Genomic DNA, 12,500 nt, shown 5'->3' with positions numbered 1-12,500 from the left:
AAACACAATTTACACTCTGTTGTTATTACACACAGGTCTGAAATACACACACACACGCACTGATGGAGATATGTCAGAGAATGGGGGTGTTTGCACCCTGAGCGGCTGAGGGTGGTTTGGTGCCCAGGAGTTACTTTGGTCCGAGTGGGGACTTGAACCAGCAACCCTCCGGTTCCCAACCCACCTCCCTACGGACTGAGCTACTGCCCCCCCAAAGTGACTCCTACTGACTTTGCCGATCCTCTGACCTTTTCCTCCAGCTCCACCGCGAGGTTCACATTTGTGGGATATCTCAACAAACTGAATGGACTGCCTTGAAATTTGGTTCACATTTGATTCATGTCGCCCTCGTGATGAATTGTAATAACTTTAGTGATCCTCTGTGTCTTCATCAGGGATTTCCTCTTCTGTGTCTCCTCGGTGGGAGGGACTAAGACGCGAGGAAGGGAAGCAAGTGGAGGACTGGAGGAGGCAGTTTAACCCTCGTGCTGTCTTGCAGTCACAATTTGAAAATAAACATTTTTTGTTGATGCTTTGTATCAATGTTTTTAACTTTTTCTTACGTTTTTGTCCCATTTTTCAACACTTCTGACGCATTTTTTCAATGTTTGTTGCTTTTTTTACGTTTTCAACACTACGTAACACTAACTTATTAACTTTAGTTTTACAGTTATTTTTGGAATTTATGGTCAATAAAGCTCATTTATAGGAAATTTTACCTGATGTTTGAGTTAGAAAAGCAGAAATTAGGAATTATTGAGACTAAAATTAAAGGAATGGATGTTGATGATAATCACAGACTGGAATATGTCAACTTTTACTCAATACTATTTCAAAAACACTTTTTTCAAATGCTACAAAAATGAATAAGAAAATTTATGAAAGTAGAGATGTGTACTTGGCAAAGAGCGTTGGGTGGAATCAATCAGGTTATTTTGGGGAATTAAAAAGAACATTGATAGAGGACAACATGAGGACAACATGAGGGTTAAGGGCTATGCAGCCTTTTTTGTTTCCTCCAAAAAATGCACAAATTCAAGCCCCCCCCACCCCCCTCCCTGCTCACCAGTTGGGGATTTCTGTCTTCACCAGCAGGTAGAGGATGACGGAGAGCAGGTCGTCGGCACACACAGCCTCTATACAGACTGCAGAGAAACACACACTACGTTGTGAAAACACACAAACATGAACACATGAGGACACTCTCTCTATGTCCAAGCCAAAATGACTAAATTGGCCACTTTACAAACATTAATTAGGAGCGGATCGTACCACTCTGCAGGCTGACAGCGGGGGCTGTTGTGGGCCAATAAGATAAGATTACCAAAGCAAACTGGACAAACACAATAGAGGCCAACAGAGCAGGTATTGTCCTACGTGCTGATCGGATTACGAGGATGTTCAGCGATCACGGAGAGTTCAGTCTGCCTGTCCACACAGGTGACCAGCTGACTGACTAGATAAGGCTATTTAAGGCATTTAAGTTTAAAAACAAATCCCTTTTGGGCGCCCAGATAGCTCAGTTGGTAGAGCGGGCGCCCATATGTTGACTCCTTGATGCAGCGGGCCCGGGGTTCGACTCCAACCTGGCGACCCTTTGCTGCATGTCGTTCCCTCTCTCTCTCTCCCCTTACACGTCTTCAACTGTCCTGTCAAAATAAAGGCCTTAAATACCCCCAAAAAAATTAAATTCACTTTTGCGCCTCACGTCCACACTACTCAGGAGTTTTTGAGCCCCTAATTTGGACACACAACTGCCCCCGTTTTGGTTTTATAACTCCAGGGTTGATTTGTAGTCTAGATGAGCACAAACTGAGACCTTGGGACACGAGGACGCACGTCAGTCAGTCCTATCTGTTCGGTAGCTTGCATACCTTTCAGTAACGGTTCCAGCTCGTCGTCACTCTAAGCTGATCCCTGCTTTTACTTTTCACCGTTGTTGTTCTTTCACCAAAATGTATTTTTTTATGTTTTCAACTCATACAGTGCTGCTCATGAGTACAGGAACCCCTGCTTAGGTTGACTAAAAACAGAAATAAAAAGAAATATGTATCTTTTGGAAATTGATCTTAATGTCTTAATTAAAAAATTAGGAAAAATCAAACCTTTTAGGACACCAATTTTCTTTGGGAATGAATAATTTATCGTACCATACCTAGAGATTAGCATGGATTTATTTCCTAATGAGTTAGCCTAAGAGCTGGTTTGATTTGCACTGAGAGATAATTTAATGCAAAGTACCCCATGCCAATCTCTAATCTCTAGGAATCTCCAAGTTTATTTGACTAATCAACTAGAAGGGGCAGCATTAAAACATAGACTCGGACGGTGCATACCGGTGCCTCTGGGGGTCTGGGTCGCGGTCAGGGCCACTCGACGCAGGCAGAGCAGTTTGAGGAGCGGGGAGGTCTGCTGGTTGAGCTGACTCAGCTCTCTCTTCGCCCGAGACAAGTTGATGCTGCAGAAACACAACAACAGGAGGAGCAAAACACAAGATTAGATAGGATAAACCTTAATGCTCCCATAGGAAACCTGTCATTGGCAAGAAGCGCTGACAACAGCACAGGCATTAGTTATCAACAGACAGCACAGTACATGACAATATATAACAAGACAACTAAGTACTTTAGGACAAGACAAATAAATAGAGATCCTCCACTAGTCGAGAGGATACTGCACAGGCCCTGATATAGTAAAGTATTACACGTGGCTCATTATAAAGTAAGTTACGCTTAATACAGGGAATTGCCTAAACAAAGAATTCAAATTGGGGATATAAGATATAACACATGGTGAGTAAACTTTCACAGGCTACATTGATTAAGGCCAGCACAGTGTAACAGTGATAAGGACAGCTTTTGGTTGCTTTTGCACCTTCTGATCATGCTGATCATTGTGTTTTTTGTGTTGTATTCTTGTTTCTTCTCCTTCTCATGATGTATTGGATGCTGGTAACTTTAAACTTCCTTGCAGGAGTCATCCCAAAGGGATTAATAAAGCTAAGTCTAAATCTAAGTCTAATGGCGTTTTTCCACTGCTGGTAACAGCTCGCCTCGGCCCATTATGCTTCCGTTTTCCATTGCAGATTGAGTAAAGCCTCAGCGTGGCTGGTCACTATAGCAACGCGTGATGACGTAATTTTCAGCGCGGCTCACAACAGCACGTCGGCTACTCGCCGCAGCCAGAAGAAATGTTTTGTTTCAAAAGAAGCAACAAAAATCGCCGCTAAAAAAAAAACAGGAGTTTGGGAATACTGACAGAGTTCAGACGTCGACATGACGGTTGTTCGCCGACACAAAAGGGTAAGTTAAGTTTCCTGGTAACGTTAGCTAACATTAGCATGTGTTCAGCGTCGCAGTCAGTATTTACTATGCGCTATATAAAGTACATGAACTTTAGCAACCATGATTACACACCAACATGTTTGCTGTGTACTGTTTGTGTTTCAGAGCATTCACGCTCTGCAAAACCGCCGCCGCAGACCGTCTGGTGGGCGATGTCCGACCTGTGAAATCTCTGGTTGGGACCTACTGGGCTTCATATAATCTTTATGAGAGTCACGGACAGGCTTATGACAACGACTGGGATGCATCTGGGCCAGCAGAGCCGGGGGGGGGACACTGTCACGGGGTGCAGAGTAAGAAGTACAGGAGGGTTTGATGCGCTACTTGAAAAGCTAAATAAAAACTTTTGTTACATATATATATATATTGTCTTGTTTTTTAAAGTAACAGTGTGCAATATTGGAAACGACATGAAGCCGCTAGTAGCCCGAACCGTTGAAAAGTGAGAATAGTGCAGAAAGTGGATAATCTGTCGGTGTCCGGCTAGATTTGTTGTAAATGTCCCGTTTGTTCTGGAAACACACTCCGCACTCTTGTTTGCTAAAAACGCAGTCATGAGTGACGACCAACCACCAGTCTGCAGGTTTCCACGTCACCTTTTGGGCTCGCCTCGGCTCGCTTGGAACCTCGACTGAGGTAGTACTAAAAAAAGTCCCTGGTAGCAGGTCCCAGGGACTTTTTTTCGTAATCGAAAACCAAAAAAAGCAAGTAGAGCCGAGGCGAGTCGAGTAGATACCACGCAGTGGAAAACCGCCATAAGTCTTCTGGCTCTATAGCTTCTGGCAGATGAGTTCATGTGTGAGCGATCTTTCAGGATACTGTGTGCATAAAATGGGTCTTTAGTGTGGAGATACTGTACATTTAGAAGTTATTTTATATATATTTGTCAGTTTATGTATTTCTTTTTCTTCTGAAAAGGTTCTTACAATCAGCGGAACATGTCACTGAGACAGGTCACGTCCAATTAGAGCTGCAGCGATCAGTCGGTCCATTACGGTAATCCGTAGAGAAAAATGTGATGCAAAAATTTCAGAAAATTAGGTTTTTAACCTCTCAAAAAGAAAAGTTTCCTGCACTTTTATATCATAATTCCTGTTTTATATTAACACACTTAATATCTTTTTGTTTTGGATGTATAAAAAAAACTAAAACAAACTTTAAAACATCCCTTAAAAAGACATCCCATTGGTCTTTGAGAAACTGAGACAGACATGGACTGGATGTAAGCAGACACTCGTATGCGTGGACTAACAGACCTGAACTCCGGTTTGACTCCCAGATCCTTCTGCTGCAGCTCCTGCAGACTCCTGCTGGTCTTGTTGAAGGCGGCGTCCTGTTGACGAGCAGCAGAGGAGACATGAGACCCGCTCTTACATCCGCATGACCCCCCCCCTCCCCTCGATTCCTACAGAGATAATCAGCCTCCAGTTTTTATTATTTTCAAAATCACACACACACAAAAAGAAAGAAAATCACTAATACTATCCAGCCATACAGATACAGAAAGTATGATATCCTAAAGCAGAAAGAAACTCTAGCAGAAAAAAAAAAATGTACATGAAAGTTGTTTAAGTGTAAAAATAAAAAAAAAAAAAAAAAGATTAATTTTCAACGTTGTAAGCTTCGAAAATAAAACTCTGAATTCTCCATTATAAAAAGGGCTAAGAGAGAAATCTCAATACCTAAAGCCCAAACTATCTGTATGGCAAGACACTACAAGAGGGGAGAAGATGTGTATGTTTAAGATATATTTAATAAGTCTGTTCCTTCATTTTTTTTAAGAACGTATGTTTTATCACAGGATGCACGGGTGGGGGGGTAGAGCAGTGAGATCCCAAACATACCTGGCTGGCTTCAAGCGTTCCCACAAAGTTAAAAATTAAGTCATGGATACCATGATGAACGTACACCTGGGATCAGAAGAACAACATTACAGTTAACACAACAGCTGAGAGAAAGAAAGGTTTTATTAGCAAAGGATTTGGTGAATAATTTCATCGGAACCCAAGGGAATTATTAAGTTATTATTAAAGGGAATTTTTATACATATGCTTTAATAACAAATTAATAATTACACAAAGTAGAGGAACCACCTTCTCATTCAATGAGTTTCCTTTATTTCCATGACTATTTACATGGTAGATTATCACTGAAGGCATCAACACTATGAATGTGATATTATGTACTTAACAAAAAACTGTGATATAACTGAAAACATGTCTTATATTCTTGTTTCTTCAAAAGTAGCCACCCTTTGCAAAAACTTTGGACACATTCAAAGTTTTCGCTGAGCTCACTGACCGTCATTTCTTAAAGTAATGATGGCCGCTTGTTTCTCTTTCCTTAGCTGATTGGATCTTTCCATAATAGGAGTTCTACCAGTTGTCCAATAGGCTGTCGGCTGTGTATCAACGCGTTTAATGAGAAGGTGGTTCCAAACTTTTGGCCTGCGGTGTATATTTGGCTTATGTAAGACTAGGAAGAAGGAGGGAGTATATATAAAACTAGTAAAATATGAATGAGAGGGGGAATGAGAGGTTGAAACGCCACAGCAGGGGGAATGAGAGGGGGAATGCCGGAGCAGTGGGAATGAGAGGGGGAACGCCGGAGCAGTGGGAATGAGAGGGGGTGAAACAGTAGAGTAGGAGGAACGAGTGGGGGAAACGCCAGAGCAGGGGGAATGAGAGGGGGAAACGCCAGAGCTGGGGGAATGAGAGGTTGAAACGCCAGAGCAGGGGGAATGAGAGGGGGAAACGCCAGAGCAGGGGGAATGAGAAATGCCAGAGCAGGGGGAATGAGAGGTGGAAACGCCAGAGCTGGGGGAATGAGAGGGGGAAACGCCAGAGCTGGGGGAACAAGTGGGGGAAACGCCAGAGCAGGGGGAATGAGAGATGCCAGAGCAGGGGGAATGAGAGGTGGAAACATAACAAAACATATTTGTTTTCAAACCAAAACGTAGCGATGTTAATGTAGCTTCAGAAAGAAACATTTCCGACTTTAACCCATTTACTGAAACTAGAGAGGGCAACGCTGATGTGTAATAACTATATAAATTACATTATTAAATTATTCTATATATCTATATCTATATAGATATATAGATATATATATATATAAATAAATAAATAAATAAAGGGAAGTTACCTCGACCGCCTGCTTGAGAAGAGTCATCTGAAGCTCCTGCTTGGCCAGGAGTTTCTGCAGGAACAGAAAGCAAACGTTCACCAGAGACGTAAAGAGCAGAAGGAATGCATTGGTCACTGATCAGGATGTGATGCAACTCATCGTGTTACCGAGATTAAGCAGAACGTCGAGACGAGGGAGAGACGCAGAAGACCGTATTAGAGTCCAGAGAAAGCTCAACGAGACATTCTCGTGTCCTGTGGTGTCATTACTGATCTACATGTTGAAGGGTCAGGTCATTCAGAGGACACTAGATTAGAGAACCTGAAGGAAGAGCTGCTCCTCCTCCTTAAAAGGTCCATTATGTAACATATTTACTGTGATAAATCCCCCCCAAAAAAACCAATGCATCATCAGATATTAAGGAAACAAGTTGAAAGACTATCGTTTCTGACAACAATGCTAATGCCAGCATGTTCTCTCTTTTGTAATTTCCCGTTCTTTGACGTAATGTCTGTTTTATCTTTTGGCCCGTGTGTTGTTATCAGCTGTCCAGTTTGACAGCCAGGCTGGGTTGCCAGGGTTACCTGTAAAAACGTAAACCCGGCGCGCTACAGCTGTAACGTTAGGACAGCCGTCACGGAGACAGATTCTACCAGATCTAAAAAAAAAAAATTTAAAAACGGCATATTTCTACCGTTGCATGACCAGAGACGTAACCAACCCGGGTAAATATATGAGATGTATTTGAAAGATGGAGACAGTTTAGAGCCCAAAATGACGCTGAGTTGGCTAATTTCCTCCTAATCAGGTAGCTAAGCATTAGGGTTTGGCTACGTCACAGATGCATTCTGGGATAGGAGAACAAATACGCTCTGGGTTGTTTGCATTTCTTTAACCCTTGTGTTGTCTTCCCGTTGACCTGCATCTTTGTGTTTTTCTGGGTTGAAATTTCAACATTTTGTTGTTCTTTTTTTCTACACGTTTCTCGACGTTTTTGTCAATTTTATTCCAATTCTTTTGTCCCTTTTTTTAGACGTTTTTTAATGTTTTAGTCAACCATTTTTTGTCACTTTTCCCCCCAAAAAAATATATCTTTTTTTTTAATTTTCACTTTTGTCATATTTCTGATATCCCTTGTGTTTTTTACCGTGAACCATAAAACAAAAACCTTTTTTTAGTCACTTTTTTCAACATTATTATTGCTTTTACTGACATTTTTCTTTGTGGTGGGTGCTTTTTTAAACATGTTTTTGGTGTTTTTTTCCCTAAGTTTTTGATATTTTTTTAAATTAACGCTTAATTAGACGGCCAATTGTTTGTGAAAAAAAAAACAATTAACTGAAATAGGTTCAAATTTGACCTAAGGACAACATGAGGGTTAAACAAATCAATCCCCTAAAGAACAAAGCAGGCCGATCCAAATTGCCATTTTGAGCGTGTAGCTCGCTAGCTCGAAGGTTGTTGTTGTTGTTGTTGTTGTTGTTGTTGTTGTTGTTGTATCATGTAGCAAAGCAAGCCACGCGCCAGAAGCCAGGCTTTATCCTGGGAATGTACTTCCGTTGATCCAGACTAATGAAAACGACAACACTTCCTGATTTTTCTTCTTCAAAATAAAAGCTCTTAAATAACAAAACAACAGGGGAATTTGATTGTTTTAGCGGCTAACTGAACACAGCTGAGAACCGCTGTCTCTGCTGCTCCCTCCCTTAACAAAGCACGTCTCGTACACATTATGTCATATTCAGTGTAGAAATATGGGTTTCAAAGAGTCCTGCAGCTGAACTGAGACTCTGTATCTCTAACCCTGACTGCTCCGCGGTATCTCCATGAGTTGGAAGCTCTACTCACCAGACGAGAGTCTCTCAGCAGACACTGAAGACATTTAGTGTAAAGACTGTTCACCGAGTCCTGAGTGGAGAGAGAGAGAGAGAGAGAGAGAGAGAGAGGACAGGAGGGCCGTCAGTGCAGTGCCATCATCTTATAAAAATTATCTTTAATTATTATTCAGGTTACATTTACGGTATCGGTCTGAATATAAGACTTTATTTTTTCTGGAGATACTGTACGTCTGAAAAAGGGGGTTGTCTTATATTTGGGGTCTAGACTGTCAGCTGTTGCAGAGGCTGGTTTTAGAAGATAAGGGACGTCTCCCGTTTAACAGCCAACAGATAAATCAGCTGGTGAAGTCGTCTATAAACTACAGAAATAAAATGATCAATAGTCCATTTTATTATAATGTTACAAACAGCTGGTAGAAATGGCTTTTAGACGGCGCCTCAACCACCGCCTTAAAGCATGGGTAATATGGTGGGGAGAGAGAGAGAGAGAGAATGAGAGAATGAGAGAGAGAGAGAGAGAGAGAGAGAGAGAGAGAGAGAGAGAGAGAGAGAATGAGAGCAAGAGAGGGAGAAAGAGAGAAAAAAGAAAGAAAGAAAGAAAGAGAGATAGAAAGAAATAAAGAAAGAAAGAAAGACAGAGCTTGAGAGAGAAAGAAAAAGAGAATGAGAGAGAGAAAGAAAGAAAAAAAAAGAGAGAGCGAGAGAAAGAAAGAAAGAAAGAAAGAAAAAGAGCAAGCGAGAGAGAGAAAGAAAGAAAAAGATATTCAGGGTTGTCTTTTATTCGGACCAATACGGTCCTAAGAAGGAAATACACAACCTAAAAAAAATATTTTTTCATAATGTAATAACTAATATTTTCTCTAGAAGTTCTAATTAAAAAACTAAAAAATCCAAATTTCTAACGCTCACCCACAAAAGCTGTCTTTCAATTGTTTATAAAATAATTTGCTTCATGCTTTTCCTCAAGTACGTCGGCTAAAACAAAGCCTGGATAAAGTTTAAAATCAAAAACAAAGAAAGACGAAAAAGAAAGTATGACGCAGGAAGGAAAGCAAGGAAGGAAATGACAAACAGGAAAGAAGTTAAAGAGGTAAGGAAGTAAAGGAAGTGGCAGAAGTAAAGAAGACAGAGAGCAAGATGGTGGAAGAAGAGTGAAGACAACAGAAAAAGGAAAGAAAGGGAGAAAGAGGACACATAAAAAAGAAGAGAATATGTTCTACCAAAGTAGTGAAAACAACAGAAAAAGGGAAGGGGGAGAAAGAGGACACAGAAAAAAGGAGGAAGATGATGGAAGAGTGAAGACAACAGAAGAAGGGAAGGGGGGAGAAAGAGGACACAGAAAAAAGGAGGAAGATGATGGAAGAAGAGTGAAGACAACAGACAAAGGAAATAAAGGGAGAAAAATGACACAGAAAAGTGGAGGAAAGACAATGTGTCCTCCCAAAAAGAGTGAAGACAACAGAAAAAGGAAATGAAGGGAGAAAGGACAGAAAAAAAGAGGAAAGACAATGTGTCCTACCAAGAAGAGTGAAGACAACAGAAAAAGGGAAGGAGGGGAGAAAGAGGACAGAAAAAAGAGGAAAGACAATGTGTCCCACCAAGAAGAGTGAAGAAAACAGAAAAAGGAAATGAAGGGAGAATGGACAGAAAAAAAGAGGAACGACAATGTGTCCTACCAAGAAGAGTGAAGACAACAGAAAAAGGGAAGGAGGGGAAGAAAAGGAAGGAACAGGAAAAAGAGGACAGAGAATCCGTCCTACTATGTGGTGTCGGAGTCCCTTCCTCTCCGTCTCTTTGAAGGTCTGACAGAAGCCGTGGATGAACCGGTCCAGTTTCTGGGCGTGGCGGCCCAGGAAGTCCTTGACGTCCTCCACAGTCTTCAGGCAGTAGGGGGGGGGCGGGCAGACCTCCGCCGGACTGGGCTCCATCTCCACGGGCCTGGAGATGCACAGGATGCTGTAGCTCTGCTCCTGGTCGTTGTAGAAGGTCTCCTCAAACAGGATGGGGACCGACGCCGGGGCCGGGAAGCCGGACCCCAGCAGGACCTGCCTGTCCTGGATCCTGACCTCCTGAAACACAAAACCCAAAGACCAAGGCCTCCGGTGAGCAGCTATAGTAAAGTTACTTATTACAAAGATAAAGTACCTCCATCAGGATTATCGCCATGTAAAACAGATCTTCCGACAGAAGAGGGTCAGTGCTGGGATCAGGGCTCGGCGATATGGAGAAAATCAAATATCACGATATTTTTGACCAAATAACTCTTACCACCAAATTAATTAATTAATAAATAATGTGGATATAATGTCTAAGTGGGTAAAGGCCAATGATAGAAGAGCAAGAACAGTCTGGTAAGTTCAGGAAATGACAACTTTACTGTAATGCAGCCTTTAAAACCAGGGTCCAGCTAGCTGTCTGGATTTACCCTGCAGAGACCTGAGGACCAGGTAAACATAGTCCTCAGATTGGACAGATAGTCTAGCTAGCTGTCTGGATTTACCCTGCAGAGATCTGAGGACCAGGTAACCAGAGTCCTCAGATTGGACAGGTAGTCTAGCTAGCGGTCTGGATTTACTCTGCAGAGATCTGAGGACCAGGTAAACATAGTCCTCAGATTGGACAGATAGTCTAGCTAGCTGTCTGGATTTACCCTGCAGAGACCTGCGGACCAGGTAAACATAGTCCTCAGATTGGACAGATAGTCTAGCTAGCTGTCTGGATTTACCCTGCAGAGATCTGAGGACCAGGTAACCAGAGTCCTCAGATTGGACAGGTAGTCTAGCTAGCGGTCTGGATTTACCCTGCAGAGATCTGAGGACCAGGTAAACATAGTCCTCAGATTGGACAGATAGTCTAGCTAGCTGTCTGGATATACCCTGCAGAGATCTGAGGACCAGGTAACCATAGTCCTCAGAAATCCACCGGAGGTTAGAACACCAACACAGAGACAGAGGAAGGAGACGGACATCTGGCCAAAAAGAGGGACATCCGGAGGACCCTGAACAGTCCCGGAAATGAGACGTTGTTGATATAGTAGACTAGTCCTGGGACGCGGATCTGTTTTACAAAATAATGCCACCGATTATTTAGCGTTCCAAAGACACATGATCTGCCATCAGAGGGACCCGTTCTTGTCCTGGTCTCCCCTTGGTCCTGATAAACACTGAATTCAGCTTTTTGTCACTGCCCGAGGAGAAACTGGGTTGTTTGTGTTGTTTATTATTTCCTTGTGATGACTTTACGCCCTTGACTTGCTTAAAACCGGCAAGTGGGATTTAATTTAATTTAATTTAATACTCTAAAATAAATCTCTCAAGTCCGTACGGGGACTTGAGACTACTACGGACCCCCCCACCTAATTGTTGAGCCCAGCATATAAGAATAATTAATGAAAACTTTAAAAAAAATGGTACTGGTAAGACCTCTGAGCTGCACAGTTAATGTTATGACAAAGATAAAGTACATAAATCCAGATTATCGTCATGTAAAACCCAGAACAGAGTTGGGGGTTTGGGGTTGGGGTGGTGGTCTGTTTTTTAAAATAATGCCACACATTTTTATGAGATATCTTTCATTATTTGTTTACTTTTGTGATCTTTGGTGGGTAGTTTGCTACAGTATTTATTTACTAAATAATAATTACTAAATCCAATAAATCTACATCTACTAATACTCCAACAGATGGTGTCAAAGTCTTAATTAAGAGAATGACGCTCTCTCTTCTTGGCTGCTCCAAAATCAAGTGACTTTTCTAAAACTAACCCTGAAACACGAGGCTTCAGCGGGCTGTTCCAAAGGTTTTAATACAAATTAGACGACAGGCTGGCAACACTCAATATTTCTGGGATTGGAAACAGATCCCATGAAGTTTATTATCGTGTGTATCACAGCCTGCTATACACAGCGTGGTTACACACTTGATTCTGATTGGTCAATCTTGGCTCTCTGTATACAGTGAACCCTCGTTTATCACGGGGATTACGTTCCATTCCGATGAAATACTCCATAATACATTGAAACCAAAGAACAAAACCTTTTTTCAGGCCCAAGCATCTGTTTAACAAATAAAAGTACTGTAGAAACGTTTTTTACAAATAACTACTGTACTGTAAAATAATATTCTTAATCATCGATACGAACTGAAGGCTTCAAATTGCGGAGATCAACACCACTCCGTTTTTTCTTCTAAAGC

The 12,500-nt window shown here is 41.8% G+C and overlaps 1 protein-coding gene across 1 annotated transcript in view; it reads right to left on the bottom strand.

Annotated features, from left to right (window-relative positions):
• The window catches only part of ankrd27 (ankyrin repeat domain 27 (VPS9 domain)), a 30,653-nt gene that overhangs the window by 15,023 nt on the left and 3,130 nt on the right, over positions 1-12,500 (bottom strand). The window contains 7 exon segments of the mRNA XM_034879012.1: positions 1,067-1,145; positions 2,337-2,458; positions 4,601-4,677; positions 5,189-5,254; positions 6,489-6,542; positions 8,319-8,378; positions 10,069-10,377. Coding sequence (XP_034734903.1) covers positions 1,067-1,145; positions 2,337-2,458; positions 4,601-4,677; positions 5,189-5,254; positions 6,489-6,542; positions 8,319-8,378; positions 10,069-10,377 — 767 coding nt within the window.

Source organism: Etheostoma cragini, chromosome 8 (assembly GCF_013103735.1).
Source record: "Etheostoma cragini isolate CJK2018 chromosome 8, CSU_Ecrag_1.0, whole genome shotgun sequence".
In the NCBI taxonomy this organism is placed as follows: domain Eukaryota; kingdom Metazoa; phylum Chordata; class Actinopteri; order Perciformes; family Percidae; genus Etheostoma; species Etheostoma cragini.
This window is presented reverse-complemented; position numbering and strand designations above follow the sequence as displayed.